The 25,309-nt window shown below is 42.0% G+C and overlaps 2 protein-coding genes across 2 annotated transcripts in view; both read left to right on the forward strand.

The window, feature by feature from the left end:
* Positions 1-25,309, forward strand: part of LOC112554923 (von Willebrand factor D and EGF domain-containing protein-like) — a 535,332-nt gene that overhangs the window by 451,776 nt on the left and 58,247 nt on the right. The gene's annotated exons all lie outside the window — the stretch shown is intronic.
* On the forward strand, positions 22,611-24,651 carry LOC112554940. The gene is made up of 3 exons (XM_025223018.1): positions 22,611-22,820; positions 23,128-23,498; positions 24,091-24,651. Exons 1-3 carry the CDS (start codon positions 22,630-22,632, stop codon positions 24,498-24,500), a joined length of 972 nt encoding a protein of 323 aa, XP_025078803.1. The 5' UTR covers positions 22,611-22,629; the 3' UTR covers positions 24,501-24,651.

Here is a 25,309-nt window from a genome sequence, read left to right on the forward strand (position 1 = left end):
CTACAGCATCAGCAGCTTCCAGACTTTCTGTGAGTTGCTGTTGACAAAAGTTCCTCGTCTCCATCTGTGGGCGGCAAGTTTTTTCCATGGCTACGCACCCGCCGGCTGGCAAGTGGAATATTTAACCAGACCCCTCCGCTCTCCTCCTGCCGTCGTCAGGGAAGTCGAGCAGGACGCGAGGATCACTACACACTGTGAGGTACCGCCGTACAGTGAGCGAGGTGTGCCCGACCACACAGACGGCCCGCCAGTCACACGACTGTATCACCGAGGTCAGGGTCACTCAGGTCGCAGGCCAGGTGACTGTGTGAAGTGCGGTCGTGAGGTGGCCAGCTTCCTACACAGTCTCCGTGTTGGTGTTACAGGTAGGTGTGTGTATTGTGTAGTGTAACGTTGTTTACAGTTAAACACTTACCTATGTGATAAATAACGAACAGGTGAGAAACAGTCTTGTAAATAAGACTGTGTTAGTGACGTGTGTCTCTCAGTTTACGTGATGACGTCACGATGCTATTGTTTGTATCCATGTTGACAGGGAGAAGCACAACAACATCTACAACATTGACCTCTACCAATGGCGGCACAACACCACCCTGTCTACAGTGGAGAGACGTGCTGGTGTTGTATAAGGAAGGCGTTAGTGATCAGTCGGGTGTGGTCACAGGACTGCAAGAAGCAGGTATCCCAGTGCAGGTGATGACGGATGATGACATCGAGGACGTGGTCAAGGCCCGCAGTGACGTGGTGTGGGTGACGCGTGGATATCGTGTTGGAGGTCTGGAGAGAAAAGTCGTCGTCTGTCTGGAGAACCCTGATTACGGTTCAGATAGATCTGAGTATTTTGGACAGCCAGGACAGGGCATCATTACCTGTCCTCGACTTGACCTCCTGTCCCGCTGTACGTCACAGCTTGTGATTGTCTCCCCTGACGACTAGCCGCTAGAAGGTGACTGACACTGACACTGACACACCTGTCACCTGCTGTAGTCGTGTGTCAGTGTCTTACACCAACAATTGTCTTTCAGTCAGGCCTGACGAGAGGTGCGGACAGGGGTCTGGTGTATCCGGGTCTTTATCACACCTGCAATAGGCTGTTGGAAATGATTGTTGTACTGTCTTTAGGCTCTAGCAGTTGTTCTAATCTGTCGAGGTTTTGACATCGCTGCTGACGTAACAGTCCTTACTCGGGGGGGGGGGGGCGTCTGTGGAGCGGGGTGCTACAAGTCTGATCCTTTAACATCATTTTTCCTCATTTACTAACCACTCGCATGTAAACAACTTTATGTTTAAGTAGTGATGTAGATCCTAGTGCACTTGTCCTACTGTTTGCAGTCTATATTTCGTTTCTGAATGAAGTGTAGATATTGAGATTTGAATTGTAAACATACATTATATACTGGGAAAATAATTTACGATTACAAGTACAAGGGGCCCGAAGAGGTCGTCTGTCCCGGGGCCCGCGCTGGCTCTCGGCGGCCCTGCTTTCAGTGTTTGTCTTCTTCTACTCTCAGTCTATCACCACGTCATCACATTATGATGTAATAAATATGACGTCATTACAGAGTTTTACATCACGAGGTCCGTGTCTATGTTTACAAAACAACAAGTGTCAACAAGTTTGTGTGTTTCAGAGGTGTGTGTGTGTTAATGAGTCATCATTTTAGTGAGTGTGTCAGTCTACCAGTGTGATATCTGTGTCACTGTGTCTATAAGAGGTTTTCCACGTGCTGTCAAAGGGCCTCATCAGACTGTAATGTCAGTGTCGTGCACTAAAGTGTTCAGTCTGATATTGTTTACTGCCAGTGGTAAACAAAGGAGACAGAACTCTGAGACTAAATACAGACACGAGTGGTCCATCAAAACCCTCTTCATTGAGTTGAGAGATTTATTGATGTAAACACAACAAACACTAGCGGCTCACTTATACAACACATGTTACAAGTTTAACTGTTTGGCACAAACACATTCACACGATGTACACATGTTGTTTCAAATCGTTTATAAATGTCGCCCCCACGTTTCACAATGTGTGTTTCAATAAATTTCAATTGTTGTTAGTTTAAAACAGGTACAGACTATTGTTAAGAGGTTAAAATAGTTTTAACTGTCATGTCACCCACAGGCAGCACGTGACCACTGTATCAACAAAGTCAAACAACAGGCTGACAATATAAATATACAGCAGATAGCAAATAAACCAATAAATAGCAATGACAGGATACAATACCTACGCTACGATCACATGACACTGTTACAGTTTGCCAACATCTTGTCACAACACACACTATACCCTGACCGTGACATGCACTAGCGAACGTACGGTGACTATATTTTCTCAGAAAACTACAGAAACCCAAGGAATAGAGGGGCGACAGTGAGAGAAGGCAGCCAATAAAATGTAAAAGCAAAGTAGACCTCATCCAGCAAACAAAGACACGTGTTTGTTTTCGATAGTTCACATCACAAGAAGTAAGATTACAGACCGAGTACTAAACCTAAAGAAAGAGGCGCTGCTACCGATGAAGATAACACCGCTCACTCAGGAAGCAGGCAACAGAAGGTAATCCCTAACGAGCAGTGTCTTTCATCTAAAAAAGAAAAGCCGACAACAACGATGTGAACAGAACAGTAGTCAACCTTTAACTAATAATAAAATAACTAAGCGATAACCAAACAAATAACCAAATAACTTAGTCTGGCTGCCTTACAACGATCAGAAGGAAGAGGGTTATGGAGGTCAGTGAGACACACCTGTAGGCTACCTGGTGATAAAACATGGCTACCCTTCACATTCCTGTGTATGACATCTTTGGTATGTAAGTATTCCCGAGAATGCACTACACCCCGCAAGATATGTGTGACCACTAGCTATATATATACAATCACTAGGTCTATAAATAATATGTGACCACTAGCTCTATGCTTTGTTGCTGATTTGTCTGACATGATTTTTGTCAGTCTTTAGACACACTGGTCCATACTGGCCCACACTGGTGTACAATAGTCCACACTGGTCCCCAATGCTTACACAACTACAAGTGTCAGTAAAGGAAACACAAAATCAACTTCAGTCCAAAGCCCAAAGATGAAAGAAGAGGAGACAGTAGCCGTTAGTAGAGGAAGATGTCTGTTGTAAGAAATGACGCAGTACAAGAACTAAAGAACCATCCTAAACAGAGGCAAACGGTGTAACAAACATCACAGATGAGTAGGAGACAACAAACATCAAAAGATTACACATGAGTAGGAGTACCTCCATTAAAACTCATAACCACGAAGTTTATATACGTCTTTTGCTGTCTCGCTCTTACATAAACATTGAAATAAACGTGTGATAGACAGATGGTAGAATAGAAGAAACTACGAAGACAGCTGTGTCATGAGATAACTATTAATAGCCCTATAACCACAGGGTTGATGCTGCTTTTCTGCTTCCTACATAAGTCGACCGAACGGGCTGCTAAACGAGTAGAAGGGGAAAAGGTCAGCTGATAGGCGGCGCTACGTCAGATCGACACAGCGGTCGCCCTTTGGCGGCACATGGACAAGAGGCACAAATGTCTCACCGCTGGTTATCCTCCTGGAATCAGTTGAGCCTGAGAATTGCTGGCCGCTTACTTCAGTATGTACCTAGTGGTGGTCGAGATGTACCTAGTGCTGGTCAAGATGTACCTAGCGCATGACGACAGCCAATCTTTGGCCATTCGTGCATTGCCCAAAGAAACCCCACATTCAACCAATATTGCCCAAATGATCTTTTTGGTGGTATATATTAACCCTATTTTGCTGCAGTCTTGTAGCTGAAGACAGCTTGGTTCAATATCACGATTTAACCAGGAGAACAAGGTAAAAATGAACAATAGCCATTTTATTTCTACTTACTGTCAATAAAGATTAAAAATAATACACAAACATAAAATATACACCAATACTAAGTGTAAACACCCCTCTCAAAAGATCTATAAATTAATAAGCATAAAATACATATGAAGGTATCAATATTATTTACAAAAGGGCCTCCAAAAGGCAATAAAACACCCAAGTATAAAACTCATACAATACACATAAATAATATATACAAGCACCCCATCCCAACATGACATCAAGATGTACCTCATTATTATCCACTAAATAATACCATTGGGGAAGTAACTTATAATTTTTATGTAACATGCAGTGAGCAATCAGAACTTTATATCGCGAGTTAATAGAAGATGTGTCAAGAGTAAAACTGCTGCAGTCAACGGTCTTAAAATGTAAACAAAGGTTATAATAAACCTCTTGTTATTGAAGCAGCAGTTAGGTCTACTCTAATCATCAATGCTTTAGATTAGCTACTGCAGATGTTTTTAACCACTTGACATAAAATATATGAGTATCTTACTGTGCAAGGATGTAAAATCATCAAGAGGTATAATGCAGAATGTTGAATCAGAAGCATTAAGAACATTAAATTGGTAGACATAATGTCAACAGTTTTACATAAAACAGATTTATTAATCATGCATTACTCTTGACAGTGATCATGTTGTATAATAGTAATAAATAATTAATGCTCACTGATTGCTTCCTAGCTTATGGCTTAGGTGTTTCAGTGTTTTTCTTTTTCGCATTAACTCTGTGGGTTGACTTACACTCTCTCTATTGCGCACCGTATGCAGCACTCAGCAGTTTCAAAACTGCAGTGTTATACATTGCTTATACTAGGTGATTAATAGTTTGATTATTTTTACAACTTTAAATCTTTTCATCTGGCACATCAATACTTAGAACCACTGGAAAGTCGAATTATTATGAAATATAAAAAGTTATATTTATCTCACAAGGTGACTTACCTTCAATATAACAATGTAATATCTGGAGCAAGTGGTCGCTCTTTCGATGCTGAAGCTAGAATCACAACGATTCACACAGCTCTAACAAGAGCTTTTTTCCAGTCTTTATTATCTAGTCTTCTTATGTGGAAAAATGATTATAAACCTTTGATTCGACCTTTGCAAGCAGGGCATCCTGGAATCGCACAGTTACTGCCTGGCATCTCAAAATAATAACGACAGTATCTCTGCGAAACACTGAGAAAAACGAAGCCAGAAAAGGCGAATACCACCCGTGGTCCAGCGCATGCGCGACTCAGGAGATCTGTTCCTGAGTTGGCTGTCCAGGGTTTTAACGTCTCTGGTCTTCCACACAAAATAATGACAAACATTCGACATTTTCAGGGTTAAGAATGGATTTTATCCATAACAACTGTGCCTGCGATAGCTGCACTTCTTGTGACGGAAACCGATGTTCTTAATGATCTGACTATATTAATTGTAGCTTTCTAACTTTTAATTGTTTACTGTGTGGCTCCTGTGAGTGGAGGTCATTTCTAAATATACATAGATATCATAGACAATTTTTATATATGCTCAAGAAATTTACATAAGTGACTAGAATACTACCGGATGTTCTACCAAGAGGACTGGGTTGATTAGCAGGAGTAGATGCAAAGAAAATAATAGATAAAGTGGTTTGAATATGGCCAGGCAAACTGATGGTGCTTTACAAAACACGCACACAACACCCTACCTCTCCACACATACAAACACACATTCTGGCAAATCATCCACAGATCAGCTCATCCCTGGATTGCTGTCTACACGATAAAGCACACTGTATCGACTGTGTGATTTTTTCACCGGCGAACTGTACGAAGAAATCATTATGGCGGATGTAAGAAGGAGGCAGTTGATAGGAAGTTGTGTGTAGGTGGACACGGTATGGTGCAGACAAAGACAGAGCAACACAAATGAGTGTAAATACACAACAAAAACACAGATCAAGAGGAGACTTAGATCGAAGAACAAGAGAGTGCAGTCCCCTTAAGTCAGTTAGGCGAATGGACATCACTGTCGGTTTAACTGTCAGCTGCTCTCAGTATATTATTTCTCTACATTGTCGTCAACAGACATTTGTTTGCTATTTTTCTAGTAATTTCCCGTGAAATGTAATCCAGGCACTTTACGATGGACGCTCGTAGCAGACGAACCTCAGCGTCAGTGTCGCAGGCTATTTTTATCCTGCTGTAGAGGGATAGGGCAGATAAAGATCAGCTGACGTTTGTTGTGTTTGACGTCACCAGTCGTCTGCTCAGCGCTGTTTCTAACGTACTGTGTGGCTGTTGGCTGTCCATTGCCTCTTCTATCCTTGTGTGCATGTTTCTGTGGAGCAAAGCTTGGAGATGAAAGTGTCCGATGGTGTCGGCGCTGGCTATTATTTCAGCCCCAGCCAAATGTTGTTGTCAACCTCGGAGTTCAGCGTGTCCTGGTCAGTCGTCTGTCAGCAGCAGGCTGTGGTGGACGTGCCAGGCGGTGCTGACCGTAGTACATGGGTGCCACTGTTGGACAAGATCCATCACTAAGCCGTTTGGGTAAATAAACGAGTTTTTTCTCCCCTCATTATAGAATTTGGAAAAGCTCTGATCGGTGAGTGCGTAGGTGGTTCTGCTTGTGCATGTGATCAAATCAGTTTGTCCAGGAACTAATATCCAACATATGTCCGTGTTTTGTCTGTTTTGCATGGTCTGGGGAATGTTTATGTGGAGGAGTTTGTTTTAATGATGTGTTCCACACCAAAGAGAAAATATTTCATAACCATTTTTGCTATCACCACAACTGACAATCACAACTACCCAGTACATATGCACGTCATCATAACACAAAGTCACTTTGAATTTAAAGCATTGAAAGGTCAATGTCACACCAGAGAGGATCCTCTTTCATCACATCTTGATAATTAGTATCACTAATCTAGCTTCTCTTGTATATGGTGCAGATATGAGTGCATGTGCATACTGTTTCAAACTTTCAAGGAAATTGGGAATCAGTGTATGACTTTTTGAGGATATGACAGTGTGTTGTGGTATTTCTTTGAGGTACCCCTAATAGCCCACTGGGAAAAAATAAGTATTATCTTATCTTGTAGAGTGCTTTCATCATTTTGGGTGATCACGAACTTGTATCCCCTGGACTGCTGGCAGATTATTTTTTTCACTTAACTGCTAGAACGAGGCTCGGGACCACAGAACTTCATGTTAAACCTTTCATGGTTTAGCGTAGAACTTCAATGGCTATGTCAGCAAAGTCTGCAAGAGTAACAACAATAAAGAAACACACAAAAGGCGTTGGCAATGATTGGACATGTGCTCCGCCAGCAGACAGCAGACCTCTCCACAGTCGCCCTACGATGGACTCCAGACGGCCGAAGAAAACGAGGCCGCACAAAGGAAACTTGAAGAAGAACAGTGGAAAGGAAGATGAAAGGAAAGGGCTGGACATGGGGTCACCTGGAGCGGGTTTCAGCCGATCGACATCAGTGGCGGACTATGGTTGAGTCCTTATGTGCAACCTGATGCACGAAGAGGATTAGATAGACAGATAGTTATGACGCATAATTCAGAATAACCACACCCAATGAGTTGTGCTTCATTCACATTAATATCATCAATCCAAATCAGACACATATTATTGTCACTGGGTAAATCAAGGTAATTATTACTTTAATTAACTAAATGTGTACAATCAGCCCCTAATTATGAAGCCCACAGAGAAGCCTCCTCAAATGACACCAGCAACCTTCTTCTGCTCATGGTCTAACGAAATTCCGTCTTTTGCAAATCTTGTGAAGTAAAACCTTTGGTTAAAACGATAAGACTACATTTAGCCTAGTGTGCTACATGGTGATAGTGCCTGAGTGTGTTAGTGTGTGTGTGTGCTTGTTTGGGTGTATGTTAGTGTGTTAGTGTGTGTGTGAACAAAAGTGTCTGTATGTGTTAGTGTCTACGTTAGTGGCTCTGTTTGTTACTGTTAATGTGTGTGCTTGTTTGTGTGTGCGTGTGTATGTTAGTGTTAGTGTGTGTTTGTGTCTCTGTGTGTTAATATATTAGAGTGTGTGTGCTAGAGTTAGTGTGTTTGTTAGCGTGTATGTTTGTGTGTTAGTATTAGTGTGCTTGTGTGTGTTTGTGTTTGTGGGTGTGTTAGTGGTTGTGAAATTTAGCGTGTGTGTGAGTGTGTCAGTGTTAGTATGTTAGTGTGTTAGTGTGTTAGTGTGTGGTGTGTGTGTGTTTGAGAGAGAGTAGGAGAGCAGTAAGCGGGTACAACCCCGCTATTTACTATTGTTTTGATGTCAACAGTTCAGCGCATTGGAATAATGTTCTTCACATTTTGTCTTATCTCGAATGACGCAGCGAGCAAGAAATTATTAAAAAAAAACCCACTGCTAATGTTATCTCTTCTGGACTTTGTACCACTTCCTTGTGATAAGAGATAATAGAGAATAGAGCACCGGACAAGTAAAGACTAGTGGGTTATTCCTCCATTTTGTAGAGGTAAATGGCGAGGCGACATCTTGTGTCTGGATTATTATCGACCGTGAGTACAGACAATCTAAAGTGAGATAAAAATTATCAAACTTTGGTGGAATAGTCTTTTCTCTCAAATGTGATATACGTAGGGCAAACAAGCACAAAGTGAATTTTAGTCTCGTGACTGTAACTAGAAGGACATTGCATTGAGAACTGTTGCTTAAAGTAGCTAAGGTTGTGACACTGAACATTCATTATACCTCATGTAAATGTAAGGTGTCTTCAAAATGTTTATTTATGAGGTGAGAGATATTGAGTAATCGATAAAGCTGTTTTAAAAGAATATACAGAGAACATAAGCTACTGGTGAGTGTATCGTGTCAGTCCTGTTGATGACAGTCTATTAGCCTGAGTTTGAACTCCATTTAACAAAAATTTAACATTCTCAACTCCTTGATTTTCCCAAACGATACCAAAATTAAATTTGTACTGTATTATCATTATTATATGGTTCAGCCACATTTTGTATTATTATTTTGAAGTAACTTTTCTAATATTACTAGTGCTTTCCTAGATACACACTTCGTAGGGAGATGAGTTACTCTAAGCCAGCAAGAAATGTACATGTACAGGTAGTCCTCGGGTTACGACGGTCTCGAGTTACGTCGTTTCGTGGTTACGACACTCATTCCCACTTACAGCGACAGTGATAACAAAGCAACGTAGTTGGCTTATTATTGAGATGGACAGATTATTGGCACTTTGGTTGGAAGACCAAAATAAACGCCGTATCCCTGTGAGTTTTATGGTTATTCAGGAGAAGGCTAGGCGACTGTTTGAGGCGTTGAAAAGAAAAAATGGGGAAGGAAGTGAAAGTGAAGAATTTGTGGCGAGTAGGGGTTGGTTTATGAGGTTTAAGGATCGTGCCCATTTCCATAACATTAAAGTGCAAGCTGAAGCTGCTAGTGCTGATGAGAAAGCAGCAACTGAGTTTCCTAATGCATTGGCTAAGATAATTGAGGAGGGTGGTTACTGTGCTCAACAAGTGTTCAACGTGGATGAGACAGACTTGTTTTGGAAACGTCTGCTTAACCTAACACTGTTTATTACTGTTACAGTACTTACAGTACAGTATGTCATTATTAAACGTACTGTACTACAATATTTTACTGTACTTATGTTTATTGATAATTAGTAGGGTACTGTTAGGATAGGTGTTTGATAGGCTAAGTGTTTGCAGTACTGTACTGTTATTATGGTACAGCACTGTGTGAACGTATGATCCGACTTACGTCGAAATTCGGTTTACGACGCCGCGTTAAGAACGGATCCCCGTCGTAAGTCGAGGACTACCTGTCTATGTACATCTATAAGGCTGGCATCTTCCACCTTAACCCTAAACTACAGCATTTTGAGTGCGAGAAGTGACGCCCACGAAACGTTTCATGGGAAACAGATAAATGTTTTCTATAATGTTATCACCAATAAGTCCCCGTATTTCGTAGACATTTAACAGAATTGGTTGTATTTGGTTATCGAAAAGTTTGGAAAAAAAATCGGTGCCGATCATCTAGAAAGCATAAAACTTAATTTTAACATGGAGTGCTAAGAATTAGCATGAGTAGAATAGAATACAATTGGTATGTATGTGTCAATGTGACCCTCCACGACGAACTCAATTAGTCTTAAAGGGATTGTAAGGCAAAATAAAACTGCTTAGAATCTCGTAAAGAGTAGTGTTCACTTGAATCTCGTCTATTTTCCCGTCTGTTCATATGGGAAAAGTTGAAGGCTTTGTAGAATGTTGTGTTTAATAAGATAAATTACATTTTTCTTTTACTAGACGAAGTCTCGTTCTCCGTCACGTGACCTTATGACATATGACGAAGACTGCTTACCAAGTGAGACAGACTGTTTACTATAAATGTGAGCCTCCACGACGAAATGAGTCTTTATTCGCGCGGTCATACCATTGGATGATGGTGATCTTTCTTCCTTTGGAGTTAAACCTTGCTGACATGAGTCCTGATATAATATATCTATAATTCCCCCTAACACATACCTATTCATATTCAAACAGAGACACACATATATATATGTAATCCCCCCTCCTCACACACACACATCTGCTTATGCATACATGTGTAACCACCCCACCCACACCAAGCCTTATATCTTCTTGTATATATATATATAGAACCCCCCTCTTACATACTCATTTCTGCTTTTATATGTGTATATATACATGTAGCCTCCCTTACACATATACTCATATCTGCACGTATATATTTATCTAACAGTCAGTCTAACACCTCCTGACCCTAACAGCTACTCATTCCCCACACAAACTTTCTTGCAATGCATTAGTTCACACACAAACATTTGACTAAACAGCACGACAGTTGCAGCTCACACTAACACTGTGCCATCTATACCAGCTTCCCTGGCAGTGCTTCTCCCAATCCCTATGTCTGTCCTTAATTGTAAGAGAAGAGATTCCTCACATCGCACTCGATTGTAGAGGGCAGAGAAAATTTGTTATAAAACAGGGCATCATGACCAGTATATCCTGTAGGCCATCGTCTCAAGTACGTTTTGATGATAAAAAGTTAATAGTTCCCTCTTTAAAAGAATAATCCAGCCCCCCCCCCACCTCTATGATCGCTTTGTATATAGTACTGGGTCATCATGAAATGGTTGACATAGAATTGCTTATATTAGGGAGAGAATAAACAAAAACCAAAACAAAAAACAAAATACATAAAAAATTAGCTCAACCTAGATTTTAGTTGATATCACGTCAAACAAATGGTTGCTTCTACCCACTAGATTATATGGTTTCGCTTGGCAATCACTAGACTTTCGTGAAAGCCTTGTCATCAGTTTTAGGCCTTGAGCTTTTTTGCCTGTCGCAATTAACTGTATGCAGCCGTTCATAGTGTTTAGAAGTTGTTGAATTAGCCCCAGAACAAGTTTCATAGCTGGCAAAGAGTGAAGCGGTGAGCTTGCTTAGTAGGGAAGAGTGCAAGGTCGCTGATGTCACCCTTCCGAAGTTTTTCCCTTCAGTGAGACGTTTAGGAAAAAAAAAATCATCGGCCGGCCGGCCCTTCTAAACTAGTGTTGATGGATTATTTTGTTAGAGAACAAAGGAAAGAGTGTTGGGTGTGTTTGGATGCTATTGTGTGACGGAGTTTTTTGCTTGACGGGAGCGGGGAGAAGTAGCAGCTAGTCTCCTCGGTGTTCGCAGTGTGTCCTGAGCGGACTAATGTTTGGTAACCAGTCCTGAACCGACTTGAAACTTTAGTCCTAACTGAATTTTTCCCTCCGGAAACTTTAAGTCGCTCACACAACTACATACTCATTCCGTTCTCACGTGCTCATACTGTCTTCACACTGCTGGAGAACAATGACATCTCTGTTCTAAACAGGTCCATGATGCTCAGGTTTGACAGTTTCCATAAGACTCAGTGCTGAGGAGAAGCAAAATGGTTTTCCTGTCTCCATCTTACTTTGTTGTATGAGAGGAAGCCATCTCTAGCCATGTCTGGACCTCAGCCACCTTCATCACAACAGGTGAGACAAAGAGGGCATCATCTACTGGCGGGTATGTTGCGATGACAGCCACACAGCCTCTACTGACTAGTATTGCTGGGGTCTGAGCAGCGAAATAATTTATTTATTTATCATTAAACATCATTATCAGACTCTCGTTTTAGATGTTGTACCAACAGTCCTCTGTTTATCAGGAGAATCAGATGATATGTTGAGGCTGGACAAGTGTTTGTAAAGGAATCAGAAAAAAATAAATAAAAGAGAATTTACTGCGGTAGTGCAATCATTTACTGAGAGAAAAATACAGTTCTAAAAATCAACAATTATTTTGGCTATAAAATTTCGTAATATTCCCCAGCTTATCATGCGCACTCAGCCATTTACTTTATACAAAGAACATTAATATTCACAACTCACATGACTGGCAAAAAATATCTGAAGAAGCGAAACTTAAAGATTTGCTGAATGAAGCAATAACTGACACACTTAACACAATATTAAGCAGATCACCTTCCTCCAAACAAGTCTGGTCACAATCAGAACACGAGGGAATCTCAGGAACCTCAACTGGGTCAATGGTCAGACTACTCCAGTACGAAAGTAAATACTGTATATTCACAATTTATACTGGTAGAGCCTTTCAACGAAGCCGTTACATCAAAGAGAAGGTAAAATGCTTGTACACACGCACACCTGGGCACCCCACACAAAACACTCTCCATCCGCCCACCTTCTCCGCTTCTCATTCACTCAGATGAGTTTTTGTCAAGTAATACAGTCACGTGACATCAACTGCTACGTTTCTCTTTTTATGTCGATACCTTAACGTTCACATCAGGTCACTAACGTTTTTATAAAAGTTTACATACATAGTGTCCTGATTATAATTTCTTTCTCAACAGGTAAAACGCAAGAAGGCCGCTGGTGGATGTCGGGTCAAAGTTTTCCTACACGCCGTGACTGATGCACAGGCTGAACTTCTTAAAGATGATGGTGAGTTGTGTTTATATACACGAGGCTCTTACAGATACAGGTGAGCTGTGGTAGACATGCAAATGTGCTTAAAGGTCTCAGTCAGTTGTGTTCATTTCCGTGTGCGGACGTTTTGCCGACGGACGTTTCACCGACGGACGTTTCGGAGTCGGACGTTTTGCTGACCGGCGTTTCGCCGCTGGACGTTTCGGAGTCGGACGTTTTGCTGACCGGCGTTTCGCCGCCGGACGTTTCGCCGCATTATGTCAGAGAGAGAGAGAGAGAGAGAGCTTACTTACTTCTCAAAGAATGAAAGTAACTACTAGATTACACAATAATTCTTTATTTCAAACAAATTTTCACACAGACTTCACAGACAGTTCAACTTTGATTGTCACAGATATGCGCAACAGCTTTGAGAAAAAACATTGATACAATGGCGAGAGAAATGTGTGAGCTAACGGTTCACATGAGGAGGGATAGTGAGAGAGAGTTCACTGATACATTGATACAATGGCGAGAGAAATGTGTGAGCTAAGGGGCGTCACACACTTGACTTCGGCTAAAGGTCCCGCGTGAAATGCCGAAATGAAGTGCCCCGCGCTGAAACGTCCGTCGGCGAAACGTCCGGTCGACAAAACGTCCGGCTCCGAAACGTCCGGCGGCGAAACGTCCGTCGGCGAAAAGTCCGTGTACCTTCATTTCACGTGTTTTAAAGGACTTCACGCAGTAGTTGTCTCAAGAAAGCAACACTATAAGGACAGTGAGGAAAATAAAGACGAAAGAAAAAGTAGTTTTTTGATGAAAATACATTTAAATTTGGATTTGGTTTAGTAAATGACACAATAAGTAGCCATATTAAGAGTGACAAATTATTTACAATTAAAATGCATTCCATGCTTCATAGCAAGAAAACGTCCACTTGAAAAGATGAGTAAGAAGACAGGCACTGATATACAGTTCGACTCTAACACCTCACCTGTACCAGGTATGAAGATTGTCATCATCCGCGGTGTCCCATCTAAGATCGAGATGGTGGTCAGACTCATCCATCAGGTGACTGGTGCTCAGGTTAGTGTAGTAGTGACTACCATGAGTAGACGAGGGCCATAATGAGCAGTTAAAACATACCTGTAGAAACTACAATCAACAGCAACAACTTAAAGTGAAAATAGTAACAATGGATGATGACATCTAACAGTGAACCAAGGTAGCTAACAAGGACAATAGCTAACAATGAATGGCTGTAGCTTCAACAAAAGGTATAACAATAGAAACAATGATCAGCAATAAAAACTCTAAGCACCAAAATACCGAGAGAGTAACTCAAAGAAAACAAATTAACAACAATTAGCATTACTCAAATGGTGAGTTGGAAGAATGTAGTAATATTATGATTAAAAGGCTAGAAAGCTGAAAGATGTCAGACACATTCTGTGCTGTAACTTCAATCATGAAGGCTCACCGTTTGATGACGTCATAATAAAGGCATTGGTCGAGTGAAACTCACGTGACACGACACGAGAAATTGCAGAAACATTGAACATTCATCATAGAAGTGTTTACCTGAATAACTTGAGTAAACTGCGATACGTAAGCTCGATACTTGGGTTCCTCATGAACGGCGCGTATGAACATCTGCGATATTTTTAGTAAACGGGCAGTACTCGCTCTTATTTGAAGTGACTGATCACTGGTGGTGATGAGTGAATTGTTTACAACAATGAGTCGTACAAATGGTCTTGTTGCCGACATTATGGTTCACATCAGACATCGAAAGCAGACATTCATCAGAGCGATGTGTGGCGGGCTTTTAAAGTTGCCGTGTTTTCTCAAGCACCTAAATATTGGCCAGTTTGAACGAATCCATCATCCAGCTCTCGTTAATCGTAAAGAAGTCGTGTTCCTGCACGACAAAGCGAAATCACACACAAGATTGAGCAGCAATCACAATTTATTGGAGCTTGGATGGGATGTGATGCACACCCGCCATACTCGGCAAACCTTGATCCGTCAGACTTCGACTCGTTTGTCTCTCTTCAAAACTCTTTGTGTGGAATACTATTCAGTTAAAATAAGGCTGTAAATGAGCACCTTGTTAGTTTTTGGCCGATAAAGACAGGTCCATCTTTGAACAAGAAAATATTAAGTTTACTAAAAGATAGCAAAAGGTTGTCAAGCTGAACGGTCAATATATGATTGAATAATTTTGATTCTTACATAAATAACTGTCATCAGACAAATGACAACCCAAAGACTTAATCGCAATTTATGAAACAGATACAAACGTTTACAGAGTTGATGCGCAAGTAAACTGTTGTTGCTTACATACAGGACACACTGTCAGCACAAGCCCAGACATTCTGGCTCCAGTGGGTTGAGGCCGTGTTCCCTGACCTCGAGTCTCGCGCCTACTTCCTGCCTCCTGTCTACTTCAACCGCGTGCCGATGACTAGACAGACCATTGCTGGTCAGGATGTCATGGTTCTTGACTCCCCATCTGAAAAAGCAAGTAAACGAAGGGGTCTTCTAAAAAAACTAGGATCTTTACTAAAGTCATCCAAAACACATGAACCACAACATCAAGCTGTATTACCTTCAAACACGCCGGTGATGACTCCATCAGAAACAGCTGAGACTTCCATTTCTCACCCTGCTACAGCCCAGGACAGTGACATTAGAGATGACACAGCAATGAAACAAGTTCTCTTATATGTCTTCAGAGTTTGTCAGAAAAGAAAGAGAAGTGTTAGTTGCAATCAACGACTCACTTCACACAATATCTGACTGAACTTGTTTTTCTATGGCGGCTGCCCCAGTTGCCCGAGCCTCAGCCTGCCTCATGACTTGCACAAGAATGGAAAAGGGAAAATTTGATGTGCTTCTTATTCACCGACATTCGGTCTTGTTGTCTGCAATGTGATGTCGTTCGGTGACATGACAACGACCTTAATGTTACAGGAAGGATATTGTAAAGACCATCGAAAGAAGCTGAGAGACGCCCGTGTCACGCTGAACAAAGGGAGGCCATGTGTCTCACCTGGTGTCTGAATGTCTGTCCCGGTCTGCGCATCACCAAGACCATGCGCCTAACTCATAGGACTGACAGGTACAGCAGGCATTCTCAACTCACAATCACTGAGGTAAGGATCAGTCTCCTATTTTCAAAGAATATATATGCGATTGTTTTGATATTTTGTTGAATATTGTACATACAGTGGATCTATTTTAAAACTGTTTTACTTTCCCTTTCTTACTGCTTTTGAATTTAGTAAAGTGATGTCAGTGGTGTCGGACTCACGTTGATATTAGCAGACGACTAGAAAGAAAAAAGGGTTAGGGTCCAATTTTATGCCGACCTGGATAATAAAGTTAGCTTGTGTAGTAGGTGGCCATAAACTAGTTTGTTAGTCGCTTGCCGATAAGCATCTTAAATCTCTGGTACAGTCGGACCTCGATAAGTCGAACTCAAAGGGACCAGAAAAAAAATTCGACTTACGGAGTTTTCGAGTTAGGGAAAATGGCGAAATAGGCGCATGTATTTGGAAAGGAACTAACAATTAATTTGATATTTGGAGGTTTTCGACTTAGGTACCAACGTTAGATAAGTAGCAGCTTCCCAATGAAATACCGGAAGGGAGAGTGAAACTTCGGTATTATCCAGTCATTAGCGCAGACAGCTGCGAAGGTGGAAAGTTAGTGTTCGCCGTTGGCAGGGATGGGCAAGCTACTTTTAATTTGTAGCCGGCTAGGCTACAGCTACTTTTTTTCAAAATGTAGCGGCTACATACAGCTACATTTTGCAAAATAGCCAGCTACTTGGGCTAACTTTTTTAATTCCAGCTCTTGATTGGCTACTTTTAAAAGCGTGATGTTTAATACAAGTTAGTCTGTAACAGTAGCCAGCTGGCTGTAGACATACACAAACAGCAAACATACAACACAAACACTAGTGTTACTTGCTTACAAAGTTTTTTATTATAATAATGAACGGAGAACTGCGATATACCGACATTATTTATTTAGTGAATCCATAAATGCCTGGTTTCATTCATGGTCCCTTGCACCTTCCTCCCGGCTTTTTCACATAAGTAACATATTTTAACGATTATATTACATTTCTGGATCTTTTTCTCATCCTGTTTTAGTGACAAAAGAAATTATATAAGTTTTCCGATAAACATTTGTTTTCTATAACTATTTGTTCCCTATTACTTAGAAATGAAACTAAACAGATGCTTATATAGGTTACCTGGTGGAATTTTCAATAGTTAGTTATGTGTGATGAAAAATGTCAACCTTTATCATACTGTGACATGAACAACAGACATTGAATAAATGAGTTTGCATGGATATAGAGTAAAACTGCTTAATCTAATTTAGGCAAGCAGATCATAAGGATTTTTTTTTCTAACACTGACACTGAAACAAAAAGGAACACAAACTATTGTTTTTCCAAAAGCTGATAGGTGAAAAGTATAGTCCTGGCATACTAGAATAGATTTTAATTATAATAGTAGGATGTCAATGTAGCATATAACACTGGAAAGGGGTGTATTTTTTAAAATGATTGATACAAGATATATTTATTTTAAATCTTTAAGCTTGAATTTCTCTGTTTGTCGTTTTTGACATCCATCCTAAAACTATAAACATATTTTTCAAGATTGGCTGTGCTACAGCAAATTTTGCATTTTTTTTTAGAATGCATAAGCTACAAAGTGTGCATTTGAGAATATGGTATAAACATTACTTTTTGAATAAAATGAACATTTCTCTAAATATTTTCTAATAATGTTAAATTGCGACATTACACTGAAGTCGGGGTACAATGTCTGATTTTTATATCTTGTGCCTGCTATTTAGTTCTCCCTCCCTCGAACATTCTAGCACAGACATTCTATTTCGGTCGCAATAAAGACATTTTTGAACATCGCTAATTGTTGAACATCATTTCCTCCTCGCGGAAGACAAGACATTTTTTACTTTGAAGGCGATGTACATTGTTGAACTCATTTCCGCCTCGTATGACAAAGGGTTTACCATTCCTTTTGAATTGCTGCGTGCTGACATTCTGGAATATAGATGCAAATTCAACCAATTTGGGGTTCGACATTATACTTTGTACACTATAGAGTGCTACAGTCGTGAGTAGCCAACATGTAGCAGCTACAGTCTTTCTAAAAGTAGCTACGGCTACAAGCTACTTTTTTTTAATTTGTAGCCGGCTAAGCTACAAGCTACAAAATTTGTAGCCGGCTACAGTAGCTGTAGCTAGGCTACAGCTACTCCCCATCCCTGGCCGTTGGAACATCGTTCGGAGGGTAGAGAGAGAAAGTGTGGGTGCAAAGGATCCGACTGCCCTATGCAGACCGAGCTGATAAGTGTATCATCTGTACAGACATAGAAGGTACCCGGATGTAGGTGAATATAGCGATACACCACCATCAGCCATACCTGGCCTAGTTAGGTTGTACCACCAAGTTGTTAACTGATCGTGAGACAGAGCGTGTGAGTGTGTGCACGTGAGTATCGCTCAACGTGCAGTGTAACTATAATAAGACAATCAGGCTTATTGTCTTACCAAGAAACATTAATTATATACATCTACAGGTATGTTCGTTATACTTCTACCTATACATACACATATCTTGACCTGTTGAATACCATCTTATGTACAGTTACATTTATACGTAAGCAAACTATCTAACCTTCAGATCCAGAAAGGTTGTTGCGGAATATAAATAGTTTTATCTCTTTTATGTTAAAAACTTGTAGTGACCTGCACTTTTGCTGACCTGTTCGAAAAGTGTTCATATTACAAATTCTGTCAAAGGACCTGCATTGCTGTCTAAAAACAACTGACCCCGCTGACATCGCTGGTATGTGTCTGAGCTGTGATCAGATGTCTGACCCCAAGACACCTTGTGACGTCAGCAGTCACGTGTTAAAGAAACTCGTCAAATGGTGGAAACGACGTGTGGCTGTGTCTGGGCGTGACAGTCACATGACACGTCACGTGTACAAGACGCTAGTAGCACGGTAAGATACACTGTGTACAATTAGTATCACAACATAAACTAACACTGTACGTGTGTTTACGTGAAAATAACATGTTGATATCAAATGTACGTGTGGTGACATTCAGTGGAAGACTGACATTGATATTGACATGACAAGATGTTAGGTCTACTGTCATCACATCCTCCCACAACCTCCTCCATCTGACCTTAGTCGTCACTAAACACTCTTGAAGTTGGTCGAAGGTGGAGAAGGAGTCTCCATGATGTCAGAGTGAGAAGAGGAGCAGATGCTGCTTCAGACCACCAGCTTCTAATAGCAGTCTTCAAGATCAAGCTGAAGTCCTTCATTGATACAGCAGGCAGACCACATCACAAGTTTAATACCCAGTACTTCAAGAACAAGGAGACAGGAATTTATAACTGTGAAATTAAGAATAAGTGCGAGGCCCTTTCAGGATTGGCGGAAGATCTGTGGAAGAACTGGTCCACTCAAAAGAATTTGGAAGTCAACCTGTACAGATGTTCTAGGAAAGACTGAAAGAAAAATATAAGGAATGGATAACCAAGAGACCTGGGCAAAGACTGAATCAAGAAAGGGACTGAACAGAAGCTCATCCAGTGCCAGACCAGCAAGAGAAAGAAGGTCTCAGAGCGAAATACTGGGAAGCAACCGCAAGTGAAGAGGTCGGCAAGGGAGGACAAGAGACGCTTCACCCATGAACTAACAGAGGAAGCAAGAGACAGCAGCCACACAGGGAACATGAAGAGATTATATGAAATACACGAACTCTGTCAGGCAAGAGCGTAAACTCAAACAAGCCGGTGAAGACAAAAAACGGCAAGACCATAACAAATGATGCAGACAAAAGAGACGCTGGATGGAGTACTTCGAAAGAGATGCTGAATAGACCTCATCCACCATCTTTACCTGACATACCACCAGCAACTGCACAACTTCACGTCAACACCAGCCTCCCACTAAAGACAGAATCATCAAAAGCTATCAAAAGCATGAAAAATGGCAAGCAGCAGGCGCCGGACGGCATACTCCGAAGCATTAAAGGCAGACCCAGAAACAACAGCAACAATTTTACAGCCGCCTCCTACCAAGATCTGGGAACAAGAGCTAGTCCAGCAGACTGGAAATTAGGCATCTGGTCAACTACCAAAGAAGGAGACCTGTCCAGTGCAACAACTGGCGGGGAATCATGCTGCTGTCCACCCCCAGCAAAGTCCTGACAAGGATAATACTAGAGAGACTGAAGAAGGCACTAGACATGAGAATGAGACCAAACAAGCAGGGTTTCGCCAGGAATCATGCACTGACCACATTGCAACCTTCGTATCATCATAGAACAGTCCATCGAATGGCAATCCTCCCTTTATATAACCTTTGTGGACTTTGAGAAGGCCTTCGACAGTGTAGACAGGGACGTCATCTGGAGGCTGATGAACCACTATGGTATTCCGCATAAATTCATAAACATCGTCAGGGATTGTATGAGACTCATCCTGCAAGTTATCCATAATGGCAAACTCACTAAACCTTTTGTAATGAAGATGGTGTAAGACAGGGTTGCATATTATCACCGACAATCTTCCTGATGGTCATAGACTGGTTATGCGTAAGACGACCCAAGACAACAAACACGGTATCCAGTGGACCTTCACTAAACAGCTAGAAGACCTGGACTTTGCAGATGACATTAGTCTCCTATCTCATCGGCAGCAGCATGCACAAACCAAACTGAGCAAGCTAGCAGAGGAAGCAGAAAAAACCGGCTTAAAGATAAAAAAAAAAAGAAGACCGAAGTGATGAAATTCAACAACAAGCAGGAACTTCCAATCCAACTTCAAGGAGAGAACATCCTTGAAACAGACCTCTTCGCATATCGTCAGCAAGGATGGTGGAGCGGACAACGACATCAGAAGCCGCATAAACAAGGCAAGGCATGCTTTCAACAGTCTGCGCCCCATCTGGAACTCCCGAGCATTATCCCTTCGCAGCAAGACCCGCATATTTAACACCAATGTGAAGGCAGTCCTACTGTATGGCTCTGAAACTTGGAGAGTGACAAACACCATCAACAACAAGCTCCAGACCTTTACCAACCGATGCTTCGCCATATTTTGAGAATAAGATGGCCTGAGAGGATCTCCAACAGCAGCCTGTGGGAAAGAACTAACCAGAATGCCACTAGTCAAGACATCAAAAAGCGCAAGTGGGGCTGGATAGGACACACCTGCGCAAACCAGCTGACACCATTGCCAGGCAGGCACTTGACTGGAACCCGCAGGGGAAGAGGAAAGTTGGGAGGCCAAAAAGACTTGGAGAAGATCAGTAGAGAGCGAGGCAAAGGCTGCCGGAACCACATGGCCAACTGAGGGGGGCTGCCCAAAACCGGGTTCGCTGGCGAGGTTTTGTTGCGGCCCTATGCTCCTCGAGGAGTAGCAAGGAATGATAATGATGATGAAACACTCTTGAGCTTTGAGCCACTCACCAGCCATTTATGTTGTTGACTTCTTAAGTAGCTGGTTGTTGTGTACGCGCTGAAAATAAACATCTTGATAAGACCCAAGAGACACACAGACTGAACAAGTCTCACACACAGTAAAGTATTCAAGAATGTCTGTCTACTAGTCTCCCGTCACCTTGTGAATGTCTGTCTCACAAGCTTAAGTATTTACTGCTCATTATAGTCCCTAATTAACCCCTTGTCTCCCAGTGTTCTGTCTAGAGGATTACAGACCTCTCATTACAGATCACACATTACACATTAGATTGTGAGGAGTTTGCCATTTGCTAGGTACAATGTCATCGGCAGCTTGTGGTTTGTGGCTTTGAAGACAACTTGTGACATTGGCTACAGGTGACAGCGTGTACAGGTGTAGTGATTGTAGACACACAGAGAGAGGATGTCATGTCACCACACTATACACGTTTCCGTTTTGCTAAAGTTTATTCCAATCACACGAACACAAAGTTAATATCGTGTTATGTCACATCGTCCTGTCAATAGCACATTGAGACGATGAGTGCTTACAATGAGTTGATCTGACATAAGTCTTATTTATCTTATTTATGTACTGAAACATGCCTAGAAAGTGTGTTTCCATGGAGGAAGTGGAAACGTTTCTTGAACCGTGCAATCAACAATACTCGGTACCTACTGTCTGTGCCAGCAGATGGCAAGAAACTGTAAGATAAAGATGAAGGTGATGATGATCTTGCCAGCGACTGTTACTGATATTTCTATGGAGTTAGAGATGGAAAAGGTTAGAGAAGTCATGGAAGACGACACGTAGTTTGAAAAAGTTATTACTAAATGTAACAAATCACTTGTAGTAAATATTGTAAACCAATCAATATACAGGGTTCGTCACAGCAGTTAATTTTTATTTTAATAGTAAGATGAGCTCAAGTATCCAACATTTGTTTGTTGTAGGTTCTGTGGCCCGGCGACAACAGTGACTGTGCCATGCACATGTCCTCCACGTGTGAGTGTCAAGACCCTGGGTGAGGCCGTGTGGTGGACAGGAGAGTGCTACACTGCTGTAATAACACTCTTCCCGGAGCAAGTTCACCTGCTACACACGGCGCCTGACATACTCTTTGTCACCGGACCGCCCGGTACAGGTAAAACTGTGGTGCTGCTGCTGATGGCCATACAGTGGCTGCGATGTGGTCACCACGTCTACGTTGTCAGTACGTCGATCGGGAGTCGTGCAGCGTGCACCATGTTGTATCACCTGTTGCTGCAGACAGTAAAGACACAACAGTCAGCAGGTGTATCACCTGGTCAGCCTCACCTCCTGCAGTATAACCTTGATGACGCTTATGATTTGCATAAGGCCTTCGAGGACTTGTCACAGGCGGCGAGTGGAGGGTCGTTGTACGTCATCGCTGATGAAGTAGGGAATAACTACACGTGAGTTGTACAGCGTGTGATGTGATGATAGACACACAGGTAGATGCTGTCTGCATTTACTGCATTACAACTATTTGGTGCTTAACAGGTGATGTTTCCTCAACAGTTGTGACACCTGATGGAGGTGTTGTGTTGTCAACATAGATTTGTTTTGAAGCAACGGCTGTTACACAGATTGTGTTGCATTATTGTAACATCACTTACATTAAGGTAACATTGGTAACAATATTACACATGATACACAAACAGAATGACACATTAATAATAGTACACGGTGTAACGCGTGTAGCTACATCCTATGTTACAGTCATGACTACAGTATCAACAACTTCCAGACTTTGTGTTATCTGCTGCTGACACAAGTTCCTCGTCTCTATCTGTGGGCGGCAAGTTGTTTTCATGGCTTCACACCAACCGGCTGGCCAGTGGAATATTTAACCAGACCCCTCCGCTCTCCTCCGGCCGTCGTCAGGGAAGTCGAGCAGGACGAGAGGATCACTACACGCCGTGATGTACTGCCGTACAGTGAGCGAGGTGTGCCCGACCACACAGACGGCCCGCAAGTCACACGACTGTATCACCGAGGTCAAGGTCACTTAGGTCGCAGGCCAGGTGACTGTGTGACGTGTGGTCGTGAGGTGGCCAGCTTCCTACACAGTCTCCGTGTTGGTGTTACAGGTAGGTGTGTGTATTGTGTAGTGCAGTGATGCCCAACCTTTTTCGGCCTGCGGGCCATACACATTTCCGACATGCGTGTCACGGGCCGCTTCACCGCAAAAATACAAAAAACAAAAAATAGAGCAGATACCATTTTTATTAGAAACAAGTTGTACTTACCATTAATTATGTAGTAATCAGTGGGATATTTGAAGTTGTTTACCCGAAACCAACTTCTGAATGTCCGGCCTCATCGTAGAGACACCAAGTCGGAGCACTGAATCGAAATGTTCGTCCATCGAAAAAAAGATTGAGACGCCACTACGTAGGGATAAATACTTCTTATTTCCTTTTTTTCGTTTTTTAGGTCTTTTTTTATTACTAACATGCCGATTTCCTGCACTGTGGGCAGAAGTTTCGCCGGATATGGCCCGCGGGCCGTAGGTTGGGCATCACTGGTGTAGTGTAACGTTGTTTACAGTTAAATACTTACCTATGTGATAAATAACGAACGGGTAAGAAACAGTCTTGTAAATAAGAATGTGTTAGTTACGTGTGTCTGTCAGTTTACGTGATGACGTCACGATGCTATTGTTTATATCCATGTTGACAGGGAGAAGCACAACAACATCTACAACATTGACCTCTACCAGTGTCGGCACAACACCACCCTGTCTACAGTGGAGAGACGTGCTAGTGTTGTACTGGGATAAAGTTAGTGATCAGTCGGGTGTGGTCACAGGACTGCAAGAAGCGGGTATCCCAGTGCGGGTGATGAAGGATGATGACATCGAGGACGTGGCCACGGCCCGCAGTGACGTGGTGTGGATGGCGAGTGGACATCGTGTTCGTGGTCTGGAGAGAAAAGTCGTCGTCTGTCTGGAGGACCCTGATTTCGATATATTTAGACCTAAGTATGTAGAACAGTACGACCTTACTTCTCCCCGACTTGACCTCATGTCCCGCTGTACGTCACAACTTGTGATTGTCTCCCCTGACGACAAGCCGCTAGAAGGTGACTGACACTGACACTGACACTGACACACCTGTCACCTGCTGTAGTCGTGTGTCAGTCTCTTTCACCAACAATTGTCTTTTGGTGTTTGTCCTCTTCTACTCCGTCTATCACTACGTCATCACTTTATGATGTAATAGATATGACGTCATTACAGATTTTTACATCACGAGGTCCGTGTCTTTGTTTACAAAACAACAAGTGTCAACAAGTTTGTCTGCTTCAGAGGTGTGTGTGTTAATGTGTCAGCATATCCGTGCGTGCGTGTGTCTGTCTACCAGTATGATATCAATGTCAATGTGTCCATAAGAGGTTGTGTGTATAAAGATTTTTGTTGTTAGTTTACAACAGGTACAGACTGTTGTTAAGAAGTTAAAATAGTTTTAACAGTCATGTCACCGACAGGCACCACGTGCGCAATGTTTCAACAGAGACAAACAACAGGCTGACAATATAAATATACAGCAGATAGCAAATAAACCAATGAATAGCAATGACAGGATACAATACCTACGCCACGATCACATGACACTGTTACAGTTTGCTAACATCTTGTCACAGCACACACTATACCCTGACCGTCACATGTCATGACACGAAATCTCACAATCAGCCATTGCTGACGGGATGTTAGCCCTCAGTGACGTCATGTGGATGGAGGATGAAGGTGGACAGCGATGTCGTCTGTCAGGAAAGCGATGATCAGGGCGAAGATAAAACGCGTCTGTACCTCTGTGTGTCGATAAAGAAAACCTTTTCCCGATGTGTTTTGATGGAGTCAACACATGTATAACTTGGGACTAGACATTTCATTGTA

The sequence above is a fragment of the Pomacea canaliculata genome, linkage group LG14, assembly GCF_003073045.1.
Source record: "Pomacea canaliculata isolate SZHN2017 linkage group LG14, ASM307304v1, whole genome shotgun sequence".
Taxonomy (NCBI): Eukaryota; Metazoa; Mollusca; class Gastropoda; order Architaenioglossa; family Ampullariidae; genus Pomacea; species Pomacea canaliculata.

Excerpts from the sequence above, each read along its gene's own strand:
- LOC112554940 (XM_025223018.1), top strand. The coding sequence starts at position 22,630 with ATGTTGTATCACCTGTTGCTGCAGACAGTAAAGACACAACAGTCAGCA. Across the intron at positions 22,821-23,127 it reads GAAGTAGGGAATAACTACAC|TCATGACTACAGTATCAACA; the intron begins GTGAGTTGTACA and ends CCTATGTTACAG. Across the intron at positions 23,499-24,090 it reads TCTCCGTGTTGGTGTTACAG|GGAGAAGCACAACAACATCT; the intron begins GTAGGTGTGTGT and ends CCATGTTGACAG.